Raw genomic sequence first — 23,427 nt, forward strand, 5'->3', positions numbered from 1 at the left:
GACCGCAGAGGGAACACCTAGAACCGCAGCGGACGGAAAACGGAGCAGCAACGCTCCAGCAGGTCGCAGGGAATGGGCGCGGACCACAGAGGAAGCGCCTGCAGCCGTTGGTGGAGGGGGAAGGCCATAGGCATAAATACTGGACCAGGTCCACTCGAGGAGCAGTCTCAGGTCGCACCTGATGAAGGTCTCGAGCTACGTGACCGAAATATCGTGCAAGTACGACGCTGATATCCGGCAGAACACCCGACAACCCAAGATGTCAATGTATTAGTTGTTACGGAGAGTATTTTGACAAGGATAAGATTGCTTTGGAAACAATTTGAGAACATATAGCTTTTAAAAAATATTTTTTTTTTGTACCCCCTCATATATTCATTTTTAGGACTCACTTCTGAAGAAGAATATATTTTTAGAAACATCAAAAACTAGATCAAGGGCTAAATGAACTTCGGTTTGCAACTGGTTGGCTAATTTTTTCGACCTCTTTGATCAAAGTGTGTGTACATTTTCCTGGACCCCTCTGTATAACTGAACAAGATGGTGTAAGGAACAGATTTGTTTGATGTTCTCTGAGAAAACAGTGTGCTACAAATCTAGACAGACATTGGAATTGGTGCTCTAATTCTCTAGCACAGCAGACAGCTCACTTTAACAGCAAATAGACCATGTACTTTATAATTCACTACAAAATGGGTTACACTGAAATGCCCTTGTAACTTGGAGCTGACATGAATTTGTCTTATAAACATAATGATACACTTCGGTAAATATAAATATCACACACAGATTTAGTACACAATTTTCCGTCTTTATGTAATATGGAATGCATCATATTTGTGTATAAATAACATACATGTAAATATCCTCTCACTGCCCATGTATGTAATAGGTATTATTACAAGTAGAAAGTTAAATAAAATAAATTTTTCGTATACATGCAATGTGATTTGGAAAGCAAATTTAGTATTTTAACAAAATAGTACAGCTGCAGGACAAGTGTGTGTGTGTGTGTGTGTGTGTGTGTGTGTGTGTGTGTGTGTGTGTGTGAGGGATATTAGAACTTCTTCCATCTGCATACAAAACATGAATTCATCAGTAAATTCACTAAACACATTTACATGTTTGTGATTATTGCTCACAAGAGAGAGATGCCAACAGGACAAATGCCAAGAAAACATATATTTTGAAACAAACACTGATATTTGTTGGCCAGCACAAAACAACTATCCAAATATCTCAATGAATGCTAACATTGAACTGGATCAATATGGGCCTGACAAAATACGGAAAGATCATTCGAATTTGTAGTTGTAGACAGTTCCCTATGTCCAAGCCTCCTGCGTGTCTTTACTGTTCTCATTGTTGTTGTATAGTGTAGCTAGAACAGGTTAGCCATTTGGCTGGAAAGATCAACTTCTCTACCAGAGTTCAGTAGCGCAGTGTCTACAACAGCCATCTAATTGTTTAGAGTGCGTAAAGTCATATCTACAAAACAGACACAAAATAGTTGAAGTCTTGTACAAAGAAGAAAAACATTTAACTTCCTATCAATCAGAAAAACAGTGTGTTAAATACGGTGTGCCGCAGGGTTCTGTACTGGGACCAATCTTGTTCTTGCTGTTTGTAAATGAGCTGGAACCATCCAGCCCTAACTACAAGTGCATTAAATATGCCGATGATACAAATATACTTATCAAAGGAAAGACCCCAGAAGAGCTCCAAAATGAAATAAAAAGAGCACTTCACATGTATCAGAATGGTTCGCAATTAACAACTTAATAATAAACACACAGAAAACAAACACTATGCATCTACACACAGTGGAGAATAAACAGCCTTTAACTGCAACCATAGAACTGATAGGCAAAAGACTTGAAATTGCAAATAGCACCAAATTTTTGGGAGTTTGGATCCAAGATGACCTAAGATGGCAGAAACACACACAACACCAATGTAGTAAATTAAATACCATTTCTTAGAGTATAAAAATTCTTGCTGGATGCACATCAATGCAAGCCATAAAAAATGTGTACTATGCCCAAGCACAATCACTACTAAGATATGGTTTAATTTGCTGGGGAAATTCACCACCTAGCAAAAGCTGTTTTATTGCACAGAAAAGAATTATAAGAGCCATGGAAGGCTCAGCACCTCGATCTTCGTGCAATCCCTCATTTAAAAAGCTTCATATTCTTCCATTACCATGCCTCTATATCGTAAAAACAATAATGTTTACAAGGAAAATCGTAGATGAAAATACCAAGATTGCTCCAAAAAACCAAAATATCCATTCATAAAACACAAGGAATAATCAAGATTTACATATGCAGTTTTCACATACAACACTAAAACAAAAAGGACCCTTGCAAGCAGGAAAAAAAACTGTATAACAAACTACCGAAAAAAATTAAGGCAATAACTGGCATGCATAAATTCAAAACTGCAGTGAGTGACTACTTGCTACAGAATTGATACTATAGTGTTGATGAATTTTTATCTGCAATGTAAATATGTGAAAAATTTAAGTAGTTTATACAATTAAGGCCAAAATAAGAAATGTGTACATGTAGATTTATCTGTGTATTATATGTGGTCTATTACGTGTATGTGTGTGTCGGTATAATCAAGGCCGAAAGTATGAAATGTGTGCGTATAAAATTTATTTGTGTATTTGTGAAATGTTATTCCCATATGTTACAGTTATATTGCTATATACTAAAAAATATACAACAGTTTTTCTGTTAAACTTTATTGCAAATTATTTGACTTTTCCTATATCATTATGTACCCCTGTACAGTGTATGATTCACAGGACCAATAAATATACAATACAATACAATGTTGTCCAAAGTCTCTCTCTGACATGCTACACATGTAAAACAAGAACTTTTTCTGCTTAGAAGTGAAGGTGGTACTTTTTAGGTAAAAAATTTAATCCCTTTCAGTGTCAATGCACTTTGTCCAATACTGCCCCAGTATGTAGATCCCATACGTAAAATATGATTTTGAGAGGTCTGTAGAACATTCACATGACTTTTGTAACTCTTCACTGGGATCAAAGCATTTTCCAGCCATACATTTCTTCAGATATGTTGATAACTGAAAGTTAAATGGTGCCAATTCTGATGAATTCAGTTTAAATCCAACAGTTTTGCCAAATGCAAGCACCTTTATGGGCACAATGATTGTCCTATTGGAAGATGACGATGATTGTTGTTGTTGTTGTTGTTGTGGTCTTCAGTCCTGAGACTGGTTCGATGCAGCTCTCCATGCTACTCTATCCTGTGCAAGCTTTTTCATCTCCCAGTACCTACTGCAACCTACATCCTTCTGAATCTGCTTAGTGTATTCATCTCTTGGTCTCCCTCTACGATTTTTACCCTCCACGCTGCCCTCCAATACTAAATTGGTGATCCCTTGATGCCTCAGAACATGTCCTACCAACCGATCCCTTCTTCTGGTCAAGTTGTGCCACAAACTTCTCTTCTCCCCAATCCTATTCAATACTTCCTCATTAGTTATGTGATCTACCCATCTAATCTTCAGCATTCTTCTGTAGCACCACATTTCTAAAGCTTCTATTCTCTTCTTGTCCAAACTATTTATCGTCCATGTTTCACTTCCATACATGGCTACACTCCATACGAATACTTTCAGAAATGACTTCCTGACACTTATATCAATACTGGATGTTAACAAATTTCTCTTCTTCAGAAATGCTTTCCTTGCCATTGCCAGCCTACATTTTATATCCTCTCTACTTCGACCATCATCAGTTATTTTGCTCCCCAAATAGCAAAACTCCTTTACTACTTTAAGTGCCTCATTTCCTAATCTAATTCCCTCAGCATCACCCGACTTAATTAGACTACATTCCATTATCCTTGTTTTGCTTTTGTTGATGTTCATCTTATATCCTCCTTTCAAGACACTGTCCATTCCATTCAACTGCTCTTCCAAGTCCTTTGCTGTCTCTGACAGAATTACAATGTCATCGGCGAACCTCAAAGTTTTTATTTCTTCTCCATGAATTTTAATACCTACTCCGAATTTTTCTTTTGTTTCCTTTACTGCTTGCTCAATATACAGATTGAACAACATCGGGGAGAGACTACAACCCTGTCTTACTCCCTTCCCAACCACTGCTTCCCTTTCATGTCCCTCGACTCTTATAACTGCCATCTGGTTTCTGTACAAATTGTAAATAGCCTTTCGCTCCCTGTATTTTACCCCTGCCACCTTTAGAATTTGAAAGAGAGTATTCCAGTCAACATTGTCAAAAGCTTTCTCTAAGTCTACAAATGCTAGAAACGTAGGTTTGCCTTTCCTTAATCTTTCTTCTAAGATAAGTCGTAAGGTCAGTATTGCCTCACGTGTTCCAGTGTTTCTACGGAATCCAAACTGATCTTCCCCGAGGTCGGCTTCTACTAGTTTTTCCATTCGTCTGTAAAGAATTCGTGTTAGTATTTTGCAGCTGTGACTTATTAAACTGATAGTTCGGTAATTTTCACATCTGTCAACACCTGCTTTTTTTGGGATTGGAATTATTATATTCTTCTTGAAGTCTGAGGGTATTTTGCCTGTTTCATACATCTTGCTCACCAGATGGTATAGTTTTGTCAGGACTGGCTATCCCACGGCCGTCAGTAGTTCCAATGGAATATTGTCTACTCCGGGGGCCTTGTTTCGACTCAGGTCTTTCAGTGCTCTGTCAAACTCTTCACGCAGTATCGAATCTCCCATTTCATCTTCATCTACATCCTCTTCCATTTCCATAATATTGTCCTCAAGTACATCGCCCTTGTATAGACCCTCTATATATTCCTTCCACCTTTCTGCTTTCCCTTCTTTGCTTAGAACTGGGTTTCCATCTGAGCTCTTGATATTCATACAAGTCGTTCTCTTATCTCCACAGGTCTCTTTAATTTTCCTGTAGGCGGTATCTATCTTACCCCTAGTGAGATAGGCCTCTACATCCTTACATTTGTCCTCTAGCCATCCCTGCTTAGCCATTTTGCACTTCCTGTCGATCTCATTTTTGAGTCGTTTGTATTCTTTTTTGCCTGCTTCATTTACTGCATTTTTATATTTTCTCCTTTCATCAATTAAATTCAATATTTCTTCTGTTACCCAAGGATTTCTACTAGCCCTCGTCTTTTTACCTACTTGATCCTCTGCTGCCTTCACTACTTCATCCCTCAAAGCTACCCATTCTTCTTCTACTGTATTTCTTTCCCCCATTCCTGTCAATTGTTCCCTAATGCTCTCCCTGAAACTCTGTACAACCTCTGGTTCTTTCAGTTTATCCAGGTCCCATCTCCTTAAATTCCCACCTTTTTGCAGTTTCTTCAGTTTTAATCTACAGGTCATAACCAATAGATTGTGGTCAGAGTCCACATCTGCCCCTGGAAACGTCTTACAATTTAAAACCTGGTTCCTAAATCTCTGTCTTACCATTATATAATCTATCTGATACCTTTTAGTATCTCCAGGGTTCTTCCATGTATACATCCTTCTTTCATGATTCTTAAACCAAGTGTTAGTTATGATTATGTTGTGCTCTGTGCAAAATTCTACCAGGCGGCTTCCTCTTTCATTTCTGTCCCCCAATCCATATTCACCTACTATGTTTCCTTCTCTCCCTTTACCTACACTCGAATTCCAGTCACCTTTGACTATTAAATTTTCGTCTCCCTTCACAATCTGAATAATTTCTTTTATTTCATCATACATTTCTTCAATTTCTTCGTCATCTGCAGAGCTAGTTGGCATATAAACTTGTACTACTGTAGTAGGTGTGGGCTTCGTATCTATCTTGGCCACAATAATGCGTTCACTATGCTGTTTGTAGTAGCTTACCCGCATTCCTATTTTCCTATTCATTATTAAACCTACTCCTGCATTACCCCTATTTGATTTTGTGTTTATAACCCTGTAGTCACCTGACCAGAAGTCTTGTTCCTCCTGCCACCGAACTTCACTAATTCCCACTGTATCTAACTTCAACCTATCCATTTCCCTTTTTAAATTTTCTAACCTACCTGCCCGATTAAGGGATCTGACATTCCACGGTCCGATCCGTAGAACGCCAGTTTTCTTTCTCCTGATAACGACATCCTCTTGAGTAGTCCCTGCCCGGAGATCTGAATGGGGGACTATTTTACCTCCGGAATATTTTACCCAAGAGGACGCCATCATCATGTAATCATACAGTAAAGCTGCATGCCCTCGGGAAAAATTACGGCTGTAGTTTCCCCTTGCTTTCAGCCGTTCGCAGTACCAGCACAGCAAGGCCGTTTTGGTTATTGTTACAAGGCCAGATCAGTCAATCATCCAGACTGTTGCCCTTGCAACTACTGAAAAGGCTGCTGCCCCTCTTCAGGAACCACACGTTTGTCTGGCCTCTCAACAGATACCCCTCCGTTGTGGTTGCACCTACGGTACGGCTATCTGTATCGCTGAGGCACGCAAGCCTCCCCACCAACGGCAAGGTCCATGGTTCATGGGGGGGTGACGATGATTATGATTATGATTATTATTATTATTATTATCATTTTCAGTTGAGGTTACTTCTTATGTACTTTTCCATATTATTATTTTCAGTTCAGGTGACTTATGTGCTTTTCCACATTCTTGCATTGAATTTGTTAGTTCTTGTTTTACCTTTTGGAAGGTAATTAACAAAAAAGAATCACCTTTGCACCTAATTTTTCCTTTTAGGTAAAGGGTAATTAGTTTGCAACTCATTTGACTGATTTCTGTTTTGTTTGTTGCTGGCTTGAAGTTATGGACACAGGTATCACCTACTGTATTAAATATGTCAACAAAATCTGTTGGACTCTTTTTTTTTTTTTTTTTTTTTTTTTTTTAAAAAAAAATGCCCCAAACATTTTGTCCCACATTTACTTTTGAGCAGCAAGTAGCTATAGTAATATGCACATAAGAAGTCAGGTGGTGGGGCACCGCGGAGTGGCAAGGAGCAATGTACTATGTGACACTTCAGATAATAGTGTCCTTCTGCCACATCAGTCTGTAGCAAGTGCATTGGGCTGCACATAGAACATTTAACATTTATTTTCATGTTAGTTAGGTATGGTGAGGTTACTTAGCCATGGTCTTGTTCATTATTGGTGATATTAAATAAACATGGCAAGTATTATGTTAAGAAGCAATAGAAATAGTTTCCCAAGGGGAGGTAGCGTTGCTCACGTCCGTAGGTTTAACCTTAAAATACCCTACACATACCTCCTGGGTGGTGCTAATTGAGCAACAGTGATTACAGGCAGCCAGACTATCCATAGGATCTCCTGGCAATGACATATCAACTAAATAGCAGAAACAGTTCTTTTCAGAGCTCATTAACAAGAAACATTGGACCAACTATCAGACTCCTTCAACTGAATATCAAAAGCATTAGCAGGGCAAAGTGTGACTACCTGTCAAAATTTTTGATTGACAACAATATCGATGTCGTCGCCATTCAAGAAACTCGTGTTTCCAGCGAAGAAATATTCTGAAGCCGAGGTCGAATTCCTGGATATTCTGCACTTGGTGTAACTTACCACGAGGTGTATGGAATTGCTACGTATGTCCGTAACAACATAAACGAAGCTTCGCTGATTTCTGTAAGTGTGGAGGCAGATATACATACAGTTGTCATACAATTGCACAGCATTACTATTACAAATGTTTACAAACCACCCAAAACAACATGGCCTGATTTTGTCCTACACACAGCAGAACATCCTGCAATTTACATAGGAGACTTCAATAGTCACCATGAACTTTGGAAGTACTCTCAAAATGATGAAAATGGGAGCATGCTTGCAGAATGGATCGAAGAGAATAATCTTCATCTAGTGTTTGATGCCAAAGATCAAGGCACTTTCAGGTCAGCTGCTTGGGACAAGGATTCAAATCCTGACTTATGCTTTGTTAGCTGCAACGAAACTGGCTTTCCCATCAACACCACAAGGAAAGTGATAAATGCCTTTCCTCACAGCCAACACAGACCTGTAATAATACAAATTGGCTGCACTGTTCCTGTCATACGATCAACTCCGCATGCTCGATGGAATTTCCAAAAAGCCGACTGATGAAGTTTTCAACGGAACTGGATAAGACCATTCGATGGATACCTCCATCACATAATAACTATCAACGCTTCATTGGTGCAGTGACAGCAACAGCTAAAAAGTGTATGCCAAGAGGATACCGAAAAGAATATATTCCAGGATGGAATGAGGAAAGTGAAACACTGTACCAATACTTCCAGCAAAGTGGTGACCCAGAGATAGCTACGGAACTATTGTCCAGCTTGGACATGTCTCGGAGGCAGAAATGGGCAGAAACAGTCAAAACTATGGACTTTACCCACTCGAGCAGGAAAGCATGGAGTCTTCTGAGAAAACTGGGAGGAAGTGCACCAGCATGCAGAAAAAATTCCGAAGTAACACCAGACCAAATTGCTTCCCACATTATTACCACCTCAAGAGTACCTCCTGACAAGAAACATACAAGACATATCAGACGACAGCTTCGTGACCTTAAAAAGAAGGCATCTCCCTCATCTGAGTATACCCATCCCTTCACAGTTTCAGACATTGACTCTGGACTGAAGGACCTCAAACCTCTTAAGGCACCTGGATGTGATGGTATCCACCCAGAATTCCTGATCCATATGGGAGGAAAAGCTAAGAAATGGCTGGCAGAATTCTTCACTGACATCCTGCTGACTGGTCAACTTCCATCTGAGTTTAAAAAGGTGAAGATAATATCTGTTCTGAAACCTGGCAAACCCAGCAACAGGGTAGAAAACTATCGCCCCATTTCCCTACTCAGCTGCTGCTACAAGCTTTTTGAAAGGCTAATATATAACAGAATAAGTAGCGCTATCTTAGAGAACGTTCCAGTTGATCAGGCAGGCTTCAGACCAGGGCGTAGCTGCTGCGACCAAGTATTGTCTCTCACATCCTTCATAGAGTCAGGATACCAAATGAAGCAGAAAACATCTGTGGCATTTGTTGATCTAACTGCCGCCTTCGACACTGTGTGGAGGGAAGGCCTTATCTACAAATTTCTCCGCATCATACCCTGCAGAACAATGGCTCGACTGATTAAAAGAATGCTAAGTGATCGGAAGTTCCAGGTAATCACTGGAAGCAACATAAGTAAGGAGAGGAAGCTGAACAACGGATTGCCTCAAGGATCAGTTCTCTCACCCTTACTGTTCAACCTATATCTATCTGATCTACCTGACACTTCGTCCAGAAAATACTGCTATGCCGATGACCTGGCTCTAGCCGTCAAACACCAGGAAATGAAGACAACAGAAGAGATTTTAGCCAATGACCTGTCTGCATTAGACAATTACTTCAAAATCTGGAGACTCCAACCCAGTGTGAGTAAAACAGAAGTGTGTTGCTTCCATCTAAATAACCAGTTGGCGAACGTAAAACTGGAGGTAAGTTTCAGAGGCAGAATTCTTCATCACAACTGGAACCCAAAATATCTTGGTGTCATCCTGGATCGTACACTATGCTTCAAACAACACCTTCTTAACTTAGCTCAAAAGCTGAGGACTCGAAACAACATCCTCCATAAGCTATGCGGAACTACCTGGGGATCTTCAGCAACCACCCTGCGAACTTCAGCTCTGGGCTTGGTATACTCAAGTGCTGAGTATTGTGCACCTGTTTGAATGAATAGTCATCATACAAGGCTTGTTGATACCCAGCTGAATACGACAATGCACATAATATCTGGCACAATCAGATCTACTCCAGTTTATTGGCTTCCACTGTTAACCGGTATAATGCCTCCTGATCTACGCAGATGTACTGCCCCTATGAGAGAATTCCACAAGATCTCCAGGAATTATAACCTACCCGTGCATAGCGACCTGCCACTTTTAAATCACAAGAGACTGAAATCACGTCATCCAACTCTGTGCGATGCTGCTGACATGGTTGCTAAGAATTTCAAACCTCTTGAAGAATGGAAAGGTCGGTGGGAAGCAGTGACAGATGTGCACCTGCATAACATCTTCTCAGGTGCTAAACTTCCAAGTGGATTCGACTTACCACGCAAGACGTGGTCTACTCTCAACAGAATCCGTACCAGCCATGGGCGATGCAGGGATGCTCTCTTTACGTGGAACAAGCTGCCTGATCCAGCTTGTGACTGCGGGGCTCCATACTAGACTGTTCACCACATTGTCAGTGAATGCAGGATTCGAGCCTATCACGGCGCCAAAGAGGACTTCCTGCAAGCAACTCCAGATGCAGTGCGCTGGATTGAAGGACTGGATATTCAGTTGTAAAGACAAACTTAAGTTTCTTGTGTGTCAATATGTACATATGTATATGTAATTTCATGATATGTCTGTATTAGCCATACGCTAAATAAAAAAAAATAAAAATAATAAAAAGTTTCCCAAGCATATAAATCCTATTAGGGAGAGTCAGAAGCAGAAACAGTGGTCCACCGTCGTGCTCATCCGTGTGTTGCCAGATACCATGGTATGCAACAGCTGGAGTGTGAGGTGTGACACAGAGACACTGAGAAGACTGATGATGCCTCTCTCTGGGTGGAACGCTTCACACTGACACACTATAATGCAGCAGCTATTTTACATCAAGATTTCACCAGCTATTCCATGCATCTTATTTGACAGTTGCAAAATACTAGATTCTGCACTTTCTAACTGTCCTTCATGTGGAATACATTTAAGCAAAGCAGAGCCAGGTTTAGAATCAGTGCCCTCTTCTTTATGATTAAAAGCTATGGAGCAGAGTTTTCAGAAAGTTTCATCTACTACACATAAACTGCTGCACCAAATAAACGGTCACAGCTAAGCATATGCAAATGAGGGCTAATTCTACTACACTATTTTAGTTATCTGCAGGTATCTTCATCCTATTTCATTGCAAGAACTTTCTGGTATCATGTGCAAAGTAATAATTCACTCAATACAATTCTCAACAATATATATGACATTAATTAAGAAAATACAATACTGGAAAAACGCATTATAAATGTTCTAAATCTATCTTTAAACCATCAAAATCTCTGGAAAATAGCAAAAAGCTAAGAAACTACACGCAACATTGATTCTCTACCACTTACCAGTGTTGGATCAATGTCAGGAATCTCAAGAAAACGACCATAGATTTGATGCACCTTCTCATATTTTAGTCTTCCTTCTTCGAAATCGGCATAAGCAAAATAGAGTAACATGTTCTTTTTCAACAAAGAAGCTGTTGCCCTCTCATATACTGCAGCAGCTTCATCACTGAACAGTTTTGCTGCTGTAACATCCTGAACAATAAACAATTACTGTGAAATTAATGTGTCATATTATCTACACTCAGTGAGACAATTACATAAAATACTTTTCATTTACATACAGTAATTTGTAAAATATTTTTTGCACTGTGCTAATACGTCACAGGCTTTTATTCATGCGCCATCTCCATTCACTAAACCCAGAACTGATTGGATACTGTATCAGAATTAAAACATGAAATCAAGATTTGCCATGCGAAAGAATATATTTCATAAACTATGAAATAACAATCATTATGGCACTTGAATGTAGTAAATTTGTTTTCAAATTCTTATGAGATTGAGCAAATATTTAATACTTAATTCCCAACTGTAGGAAAAAAGCCGAGAGATTTCTGGTAGAATAAGTGGTGCCACATTACAAAAGTTAAAATGAGTATGAGTAACAGGGAGCTCTATGGTCAAGCTCTGTGAACTGAGGACAATTACAACATATTAGATACAAAAAGGTGCAGTGACTAAGTAGATCTATGTAAACAAGTAAGTTGAAATCATTAATAATCAAACTCAAAGCCCCAGGGACCATATCCTTGTTATTGCAGCACTTCATATATGCATGCCATATACTGAATGGTGCTTTTTAAAAAGCTGATAGTAAATTCCAGTACAAATACTACAGTCCTCCAACATGTTGCATTCATTTATAATTAATTAATAAGTAAAATATCATGATAAATCCATCTACAGCAGATGTTTTGCATCTTGAAATTTACATTATGAAACATTTACCATGTAAATATCTCAGCATATTTATTTCTTCTCTCTATTCCTGCTCACAAAAATGGACTCCACTATATATAACTTCAAACTTACCACTTTCTATCGAACTTACCCCTTTCTCTGTTAGAAGTTTTGAGCTCTGCTCAAGAAACTGTGCGGCCTCATACCAGATATCAGGATGATGTCCTAAACACAAAAGACATTGTTCAAAAGCAAACATAACACGCCTTGTAATCAAAGTAGTATCCTCAGTTCGCAAAGGGTTTGATTTTTCCCATGCAATGTACTTCTTCCAGAGGTCAACCTGAAAAATAATTTAGACAGAGACAGAATAAAGCTATATATTCTCAGGTATCCAGAATGGAAAAGGTAAATAATAATGCAACAGGCAAATTTTGAAAAATGATCACTGTGTTTCTAACCAAATCTCATACCAGCCAAAGGAAACATCTACAACAATACAGTATGCACTTTTCCAAAAATGAATTTCAATCTGTAGACTAAAAACAACGGTGATGGTCCATAAAATATCTTCTTGTTGTTACAAACACCACATAGTCGACACTCAAAATCTGAAGCAGCATGAACTGACTAAGATTCAGACTTCATCAAATTGATAGTGTTACATTGAAATTCAACATAAACAAAAGTGACATAAAAGTTATAATGAAACATACTACACATACACCTTATTATCACAAATAATTTTAAGTGCCTTCACTTTTTCATGTCAATAGCTAAATTATGAATCAAGTAAGAGAATCACCTGCTTCAACTCTTCTGGATGGCCCATTGGAGGTATGCTAGGGCTGTTCCTATTTAGACCTCTCGTCACCGCTTCAAATTCTTTCGCTACACGACGAGCATTCATATAGTCACGACTACGTTCCATAGACATCTTTTCTGCGATGATTGGATTAATGTTTTGTTCAAAGTTAATATAGTCCTTCCACAACTGTTCAATATTCACCATAGGATTTATTACCCCTCTCTGATAAACCTGTAATTATAAGACACTATTATTTGCAGTTATAATGTAAAGGAGGCATTATGCATGTTTTAGCAGTTAACACCGTTGTCACCTAACCTACCATGCATAAACACAGGGTTACTATAAATGATTCATTTGTTTTCAACATTCTATATTTTGCAAAGTATTAAATGTTCAAATATCACCATGCCCTGACAAAGTGGTGACAAATCAAGGAAAGAGTTTGTCTGTGTTGGAAATGTGAGACCTTCCATTCATATAGAAAAGTAGATCGCCACAATATGAAAGTGAGGAGCACCGAAAACCTTCATGACATTGCAGCACAAGAACAAGATTCGCTGAAGTCTAATGTTTTCTATGCAGTGTCACGGATGAAGCTGTATGGGCCTTTTCCTTCTGTGAGAAGACTGACAGGTACCTCTTATCTTGATATGTTGCAGTTGCAGATGTTTTCACAACTGACTGCTGATTCCAAGAATTTCATCTTCCAGAAAGATGAGGCACCCCCTCTTTGGAGCACCGATGTTTGTTGTTACCTAAACAACGAACTTCATTGTTGAATTGGACTTAGTAGTGAAGATGATGTGGCTCTATTCCCTTTGCCCTGCATGCCGACTGGCCTACACCGTGTGACTTTTTCCGTTGGGGGTACATTAAGTATATTGTATAGCACCCTCAGTGTAAGGGTGGGGTGGCTACAAGTCAGGATGGTGTGAATGGGTGGTGGAGGTGAGGTGGAGGCCAGGTGGCTCCACAGAAAGGCAGCTTCAAGTGTAACAAGATATTTATTGAAACATCTGCATTGTTTGACACACTGAGTTAGTCACTGGCCGGCCTCTGAATTCTACTGGGCTGGGTGCCTGCAATGCTGACACGGATACTTCTCCAAGCCCTCAGTCTCTTTATGCAATCCCCATGCCAGCGGTATTATTCTACCTGCTATGGCCCCAAGCAACATCCAGCTGTCGAAACCCATCACAATGAAATGCCCTTTCTGCATTGACTGTGGACTACTGGTGTGCACAGGGAGCACTGTACTGCCCACTGAGCAGGAGTGAGCTGTGCTGCTGGGCCAGCTACACCCTGGCACTAAGTCTGAAGAGGGATTCGGTGCACAGTGCTGTTGTCCTGCCATGGCCTTGAACCAGTTTAACTTCTACTAGCAGATCCATGTGGCAAGCCAGGTGGATGGCAAGAGCAAAGGACATGTTGTAGCACCAGTTCCCACCTTCAGATTTCTTGGGGGGGGGGGGGGGGGGGGGGGGAGAATCCAGATAGAATGTGCAGTGAAAAGGGCACTGAGGTAATGATTGTCATATTTTAGTGCATGTTCTGCAACAGGATATTGTGTGTTGTCAGTACACTACCACCTATGCCCCTTTATTCTAACTTATAACTTGTTACCCATTAGGCCTCAGTATACATTAATTTCTTCTGTCTCAGCATTTTTTCACAGTAGCTATTCCTTTCTTCATTCTGTGTTAGTTTTCTACAGCTTTCATTTTCTGACCTGTCTATTTTTCACCATCCCCTCCCACCTTTATCACATATAATGCACTTAGGTCTTCACTCTTGTTAACTCATGCATGATGTTTTAGGAGTAATCTCTGTGTTAGATATTACCTTGTCTTCTGCCTTTTAGCTCTCATTTTCAAATCTTGCCCAGTTCAGTCTCCAACAGTCAGTCTTTCCTTCCCATCCCATCCACTAAGTCCCACTTGACCCAGGTTCTGGGTGACTTTTCTGAACCTTACCCCTTTTCCTAAGCCTTTCCAGTCATTTTCCTTCACCCCTTTTCCTTCCACTTCAATCCTTCTGCCAGAAGAAGGAGCCACTGGCTCTGAAAGCTTGCATGTGTAACGCCTTTGTGTGTTTGTGTGTGTGTGTGTGTGTGTGTGTGTGTGTGTGTGTGTGTGTGTGTGTGTTCTCCTGTCACTGCTTGGTGAGTAGACTTTTTAATCTGTCAAATTACATTTGCAAATTACCATACCAACCCTCCATCTTTACTTTTCTTTGCCTTCGTAAAATTGAACGATGATGGCATTTTCTGACCATATACCTCTCAAATGGAGACAATCCTCTATTCGTTTGTACTTCTGAATTATAGGCTCACATAATGTAACTTAGATATGTACACCAATCACCATGGTGTGCGTTCATGTAGTAACTTGACATTTTCCCAATTGTTCTAACTACCCATTACCTTTTACCAATGGCCTGTGGATGAAGAGACTAGTTCTTAACTTCTTCACATGCACAACTGACACTTCATACCTGTTTCACAGGTATCACATCTGGAACTCCCAACCTCAATATCCAGTTATTAATTATTCCTTGTGCAACTTCACTACTTGGTGGTTTGGTATAATAACTATTCTCATGTACTGATAAAATTGATCTATTATTGTTATTACAGAATGGTTCCTGCTGGCATACACCTGAATGGTCCAAATACATCAACCACAAACATTTCAAATGGCTTTGATACTTCTGCTAGCCTCTGCAATAGTTCTCTTTTATGATATAAGTCCACTTGTTGTGCACACTAAATGTAATTTCTCTCATATTGATCCACATTCGCTTTCCTTCCTCTTCACCAGTATCTTTCCGCCATTCTCTGGTTTGTTGCTCTGCACCCTCCATGACCAGGAAACATGTGATCATGTGCTTCCTTTAAAACTACTACTTAAATTTTTCTGGTACTACTACCAGCTACACTAGCTTCATGTCCTTGCACAACAATAAGTCATATATGCTGATCTGTGATTGCGCTTTTTACTGATTACAGTCATTGTCAGAGTTCTGTGCTGCCTACCACTTCGCAAGACCATGATCCAGAACTTTCACTACTGCTACCTTTCTTCTTAGTGCATCTGCATTCCTATGCTTCTTCCCTGGCTTGTGTACTACTTAACAGTCGAACCCACTAAATCTCAGGGCCCGTCTTTCAGCCTGCTGGACAGGTCTTGCTTCCATGTCTATTACATTCTCCAAAACACAACACCAAATGGTTCATTGCTCACTGCACTGAGCTCAGCTGACACTGTAGGACATGTCGCAGATGCCTTGACACGAGAAGACAGCGCTGCAAATTCTGATACCAAACTACAGAGCCCCCTCTGCAGAGTGGGGTGACTGAGCCACAAAGGTGCAAGCAGGTTGTGGAGGTGACGTTGGAGCCCAGGAGGCTCAAGAGAAAGGGTGCTCCAAATTTCACAAATTTTTTATTGATGCATCTTCACTGCATGATACACCAGGTCAGCTGCCAACTGGCCACGGAATTCTGCGGGAGTGGTTGCCAGCACACTCCACAGATACTCAGTCAAACCGAAGACCTCATTACATAAACTGGCTGTACAATCCCTGCACCAGCAGTGCGTACTGCATGATAAGTGTATAATGTCCATCCTGCAATGGCAGTGGACGACTGGTGTGCACAGGGAATGACCCTGGGCAGGAGTCGGCCATGCTGCTGGTGTTAATTTGTAATGGCCAGCTGTACCAGGGCACTAAGTCCAGTGATGGAATGGGTGCGCACTGCTTTTGTCCTGCCATGGGCTCATACTGGTGACTTCTGCTGGCATATCCATGTGGCATTCTCATTCAGCATAGCCCCATCACCCTGGTAGTGGTATGAAACAGAATAATTCCATTACAAAAATGTCCAGCGCCTATGTCAGCAGATGTGTGTATATGCAACTACTACTCAGGTATTCTAAAACACCACAGCCACTGTCAATGTGGAAATCTGTCTAGCCATTTGCTGACCTAGTCTGTGCAGTACCGCCGAGTTGCTGTTCCAACAAGTAACCTGCCTCGTAACAGTGCATTGGCCTTTTTGAATTATTACAGTGACAATACCCCGCGGTTGCCTACCGTCAGTGCTGCAGCAATGTACCCCCTCATGCACACGCTACACACTAAAGCACAGATTTGGGCGGTTTTCTGCAGTCATGTGACCAGATGGGCACTCATAGAACATTATAGAATGCAAAATGCAGACTACATCTACATCTACACGATTACTCTGCAATTCACATTTAGGTGCTTGGCAGAGGGTTCATCGGACCACAATCATACTATCTCTCTACCATTCCACTCCCGAACAGTGCGCGGGGAAAACGAACACCTAAACCTTTCTGTTCGAGTTCTGATTTCTCTTATTTTATTTTGATGATCATTCCTACCTATGTAGGTTGGGCTCAACAAAATATTTTCGCATTCGGAAGAGAAAGTTGGTGACTGAAATTTTGTAAATAGATCTCGCCGCGACGAAAAACGTCTTTGCTTTAATGACTTCCATTCCAACTCGCATATCATATCTGCCACACTCTCTCCCCTACTATGTGATAATGTCTGAATGTCTGCTTGTGTCCGTATGTGCGGATGGATGTGTGTGTGTATGCGAGTGTATACCTTTCCTTTTTTCCCCCTAAGGTAAGTCTTTCCGCTCCCGGGATTGGAATGACTCCCTACCCTCTCCCTTAAAACCCACATCCTTTCGTCTTTCCCTCTCCTTCCCTCTTTCCTGATGAAGCAACCGTTGGTTGCGAAAGCTTGAATTTTGTGTGTATGTTTGTGTTTGTGTGTCTATCAACCTGCCAGCGCTTTCGTTTGGTAAGTCACATCATCTTTGTTTTTAGATCATTTTTCCCACGTGGAATGTTTCCCTCTATTATATCCATATCATTAATTTTTATAAGGTAAGTTACATTTGCTGTCTCAGGTGAAGAAACAAAATGTAAAAGAAATGCTACTGAACTAAAGGAATAGATCCCATTATCTTCCAGCCTGTAATAAGTCTGTTGTACATAAAGTGACACCAAAGACTACTGGCATCATCATCATCATCAGTATTCAATAAATTATAGAGTCTCTGGAAAACTGTGTTACTGAATGCTACAAGCTTTCTGTGAAGTTTATAAATAGTATGAAAACCCAACTTGTCACCCATCCTGTTAGAGAGAACACCAAGACAAATAATGAAAAGTCAACATGAGTTTAAAACAGTTATTTTGTGATGTACTGAACTTATACGTGGAGGCTCACAAAGCATCTCACCAAACAGTTACTTTTAACACCACAGTGCTTTATTAGACATGGTCCTAGTGGATGTAGTATACCCTTGCCTTCCTCCAAACTTTGAACTCACCTCTCCAATTTAAGATTGGCCCGAAACCATGGAGTAACTTCGCATTTTTCACCTTTACAAATTAGGGAAAAAAGTGATATGTGACAGAAAAGTCCTTGGACTGAAGCATGGAAAATTGGATTTGAAATCTGACAGTTACCCACTGGGCAACCAAACCATATTCATTACAGGTACATTGAATTAATCATCATTCATCAACTTCAGCCTCTGTAACGAAGAATTCCGCAAGATGAACTTGGAAATGCATTCAGCTTCTTCAGTCTTTCTTCTTAAATTTGGAGAGTATATGAAATATTTCAAGGATCTTTAATACATTTGAAGGCAACATTATAGAAGTCCATGCTAAACAAAGAAAGGAAGGGTAAATGATGGAAGGAATATGTACAGGGACAATATAAGGGAAACAAGCTTGAAGACTATATTATAGACAGAGAAGAGGTGGTAAGTGAAAATAAGAAGAATCTGAGAGACCAGAATGAAACCAAGACCCCAGAATCACACGAAGTTGCCACAGAATTATTAAGATCCTTTGGAGAGCCACCCATGGCAACCTGTTTTATCTTGGGTGCAAGATACACGTGGCAGACGAAATACCATTAGATTTCAAAAGCAATGTAATAATTCCAATTTGAAAACAGGCAGGTGTTCATAACTGTGAATATTACTAAACCATCAGTTTAACAACTCATGGTTACAAAATACCGAGACAAATAATTTACAGAAAAATGAAGACATCGGTAAAAGCCGGGTTCCAGACAAATGAAGGAACATACGAGGCAATAGACTGAAGGAAGGCAAAGCAATGTCAATTGCATTTGCAGATTTAGAGAAAACTTTGACAATGATGACTGGAACACACTCTCTGAAATTCTGAAGGTGCCAGGGATAAAACACAGGGACCAAAAAATTATTTATCTAGACAACAATTATAACAATCAAGCATGTGAAAGGAAAGGATTCGTTGAGGAGGAGGAGGAGGGAGGGAGAGAGAGAGAGAGAGAGAGAGAGAGAGAGAGAGAGAGAGAGAGAGAGAGAGAGAGGGGGGGGGGGGGGGGGGGGGGGGGGGAGTGCAAGCTATCCCCAATGTTATTCAGTCTGTACACTGAGCAAAAAGTAAACAAAACTGAGAGGGTATCTGGAAAGGGGGTCAAAGTTCAGCTCTGATATTTGCCAATGATACTGTAATTCTGTTGGAGGCAACAAAGGACTTGGGAAGCAGTTGCTTATGGAATTAGCTTAGGAAATGAGACAAAGTAGTAGACATGTTTTGCTGTTTGGGTAGCACATTAACTGCTGTTGGGTGAAGCAGACATGCTATCAAATGCAGACAGGCAATGGGAGACAAAAAGCATTTCTGAAAGGAGAGAATTTATTAACATCAAATATGAATGTATTAAGAGTATTTTCTGAAGGTATTTTTCTGGAGTGTAGCCTTGAAAAGAAGTGAAACATGGACAATTAGCAGACCGGACAAGAAGAGAAGCTTTTGAAATATGGTGGGCAAATTGAATAACAAATGAGAAGGTACTGAATCAAGTTGAGGAAATAAAGAATTTATGGTACAACAGCAATACGGGAAAGACAGATTGCTACTCACCAACTCAACACATAGAGGTGGTGGTGAGTCGCAGGCAGGTTTAACGAAAAAGAATGCTAAAAATATTCAACTTTCGGAGTATGTCCTTTGTCTGAAGCAGCATGCACATGCAAGTGAACACGTACACGCAGACGAGCACATGCACGCGCAAGCGACTCACACATGCACAGCCTTAGCACTTAGCACCCAGAGACAATGGTGGCCATGTGCACTAGAATTGTGCTTTTGTGTGTGTCTATATACGGGGTGTTCAAAAAATCTCTCCGCAATGCCGTATGACTGTTAGCCGCAAGTGCCGTATGATTGTTCACCTGCCGGGTTTTTCAACGAAATAATAAATGCACAATGATACTGCAGTGATATTCCATACCCATTCTTAGGAGAACTTGTGTTAAGCGAAATACTGAATGGCTATTTTCAACAAGATGGTGCAATTGCGCATACAGCTCACGTTTCAATGTCACTGCTTGCTGATGTTTTTGTTGATCGTATAATTTCACAGGGACTTTGGCCTCCATGATCGCCTGACCTAACACAACCGGACTTTTTCTTCTGGGGTGCAGCGAAAGCAAATGTCTATAAAAACCATCCAAAATCCATTGATGAATTGAAAACCGCAATATCCAATTTCACTACTTCTGTTACGGAAGAAATGTTACAGCTTGTGCTTGGAAACATGATTAGACGAATTGAATTATGTATTCAACAACAGGGGGGACACTCAACATTTAATGTGAAAATTTGTAAGTAAAAACGAATATTCAATAAATTAATAACTTGTATTTCAATGAGTTTCATTTCGGAACAGTCACTGCAGCATACGGCATGCGTGGCTAACAATCACACAGCATTGCTTCCAGCAATCTTTTTTGTTGTGCGTATCTGTAACTCCACACATCTACATGGTGAGTAGATATCTATCCTTTCCATGTAGTTGTTCTTATATCCTGGACTTTCCATTGTTAAATTTGGGGCACAACTCGATTAAAAGAAGCAATCGGTTGGTAAGACATATCTTGAGATACGAGTGTACCATCATTTTGGAAAAGGAGGGAAGCATGGAGGGTAAAAATTGTAGAGGGAGACCTAGGCATGAATACAGTAAGCAGGTTCAAGTGAACACAGGTTGCAGTAGTTATTCAGAGATAATGAGGTTTACACATGATAGACTGGCATGGAGATACACATTAAACCAATCTCTGGATTGAAAATCACAATTAAAAAACAACCCATTTTTCATCACTTAAGAATAAGTGTCAGATTAGTTCTGATCCAAAAAAAGGCTCCAAATACCAACTCTAATTCCAATATGCACAACAGCAAGGATATATGCCATTCACTACAGTTATCACCAGTACAGGACATTATTATAATTAAAAATTAATGATCTGGAAGGATTCTCTTCCTGAAACATATTTCATAGATTTTATCAGTGTCATTAACACATTCTTTTCTCTCCTCTTACATAATTTTATACTTCAGTTTTTCATCCACATTATGAAATTGACAGCGTATACTACGAGTAACACACTAAAAGTACACCGTATGTTTATATCATCTAATGGACAAGGAACTGATTAGATCTTGGATGGATGTATTTGGATAAGCATCTGATTGTAGTACCAAAAGTACAAGTTAAACAGTGCAACTAACATATTTCAAACCATTCAAAGAATATTAATACAGACATGTAGTGTCTCATCTCTCTGCAAATAGCTCATTATACTGCATCAATTCTTGCCTATAATGGCATTATGTGATCCATTTTTTCACAAACACTTTATTAAAGAATGTAGGCAACTGACCTTTCTTACAGCACTGATTTTCTGATTTTCAGCATATGACCCCACAGCCTCAACACTCTTCAAGAAATTCACATAATCGTTCCATATAGAATAAGATTGTATATCCATTCCTATTTTTTCCAGTGCAAAATCATATGCTTGTGCCATCTTCTCTCTGAAATAAATAAATTTGGAACTCCAAAACTAAGTCACTGATAAAAAATATTAGAGTGTGTCTCGCATTACACTAAAAGTATAAAGAAACAAACAGGATAACTAGAACTGATCATCCTCAATATCAACTACAATTCAGAATTTAACTGTACATGCGAGACAGCCCAACAATTCTACATTATCAAAAATATCCCTTCTCTAATTTATGTAGTGTGCAACAGGACAAACAGCGTAGAAAGTCCTACCTCCTTGTGTGTGTGTGTGTGTGTGTGTGTGTGTGTGTGTGTGTGTGTGTGTTAAATGGAAAAGCTGTGCACAAGACCTTTCAAAATGGCCCACTTCAGTTCCATTAAACATAAAAATAACTATCAACTTTGCAGACATTGAAATCATCATGTTATCCATATATTTTGTGTATTTTCATTTCTTGATTTCCTATGAGAGAATATTTTGGAGTACTTCCTTATTTACAAGTGAAATGGATGACCGCAAATGCTGAGAATTGCACAAAAAATGTAGTTAGAATATAATCAGACAATTGAAAATCCAAGACAGAATGAAACAATATTATGAAAAGGAAAGTTGCTACTCACCATATAGCAGAAATGCTGAGTCGCAGATAGGAACAACGAAAAGACAGTCAGCAATAATTAAAGCTTTCAGCGATTAAGGCCTTCATCAACAAATAGACCACACACACACACACACACACACACACACACACACACACACACACACACACACACAAACTCGCACATACGACTGCAGACTCAGGCAACTGAAACCACACTGTGAGCAGCAGCACCAGTGCATGATGGGAGTAGCAACTGGGTGGAGGTAAGGAGGAGGCTGGGTACGGGGAGGGGGAGGGACAGTATGGTGGGGGTGGCAGACAGTGAAGTGCTGCAGGTTAGATGGAGGGCAGGGGAGAGGTGGGGAAGAGAGGGGGGGTGGGGAGGAGAAGCGGAAAAGGAGAGAAGTAAAAAGACTGAGTGTAATGGTGATGGTGGAATGAGAGCTGTGTAGTGCTGAAATGGGAACAGGGAAGGGGTTGGATGGGTGAGGGTAGTGACTAACAAAGTTTGAGGCCTGGAGGGTAATGGGAACGTAGGATGTACTGCTGGGGAGAGTTCCCACCTGCGCAATTCAGAAAAGCTGATGTTGGTGGTAAGGATCCATATGGCACAGGCTGTGAAGCAGTCATTGAAGTGAAGGATATCATGTTTGGCAGTGTGTTCAGCAACAGGGTGGTCCAGGCCACAGTTTGTCGGTGGCCATTCATGCAGACAGCTTGTTGTTTGTCATGCGCATATAGAATGCAGCACAGTGGTTGCAGCTTAGCTTGTAGATCACACTACTGGCTTCACAGATAGCCCAGCCTTTGATGGGATAGGTGATGTTTGTGACAGGACTGGTGTAGGTGGTCTTGCATCTAGGTCTATTACAGGGGAATGAGCCATGAGGTAAGAGGTTGGGAGCAGGGCTTGTGTAAGGATGGACAAGTATATTGTGTAGGTTCGGTGGACGGCGGAGTACCACTGTGGGAGGGGTGGGAAGGATAATGGGCAGGACATTTCTCATTTCGGGGCATGACAAGAGGCAGTCGAAACCCTGGCAGAGAATGTAATTCAGATGCTCCAGTCCTGGATGGTACTGAGTT

General features: G+C 40.3%; 1 protein-coding gene across 2 annotated transcripts in view; it reads right to left on the reverse strand.

Annotated features, from left to right (window-relative positions):
• Window positions 1-23,427, reverse strand: part of LOC126418959 (protein suppressor of forked) — a 160,045-nt gene that overhangs the window by 36,313 nt on the left and 100,305 nt on the right. For both annotated transcript variants that reach the window (XM_050086005.1, XM_050086003.1), the window contains exons 5-8: window positions 21,615-21,768; window positions 12,836-13,069; window positions 12,182-12,373; window positions 11,131-11,322 (exon numbers count right to left, since the gene is read on the reverse strand). In XM_050086005.1, coding sequence (XP_049941962.1) covers window positions 11,131-11,322; window positions 12,182-12,373; window positions 12,836-13,069; window positions 21,615-21,768 — 772 coding nt within the window. The remainder of the gene's footprint in view (window positions 1-11,130; window positions 11,323-12,181; window positions 12,374-12,835; window positions 13,070-21,614; window positions 21,769-23,427) is intronic.

Source organism: Schistocerca serialis, chromosome 9 (genome assembly GCF_023864345.2).
Source record: "Schistocerca serialis cubense isolate TAMUIC-IGC-003099 chromosome 9, iqSchSeri2.2, whole genome shotgun sequence".
In the NCBI taxonomy this organism is placed as follows: Eukaryota; Metazoa; Arthropoda; class Insecta; order Orthoptera; family Acrididae; genus Schistocerca; species Schistocerca serialis.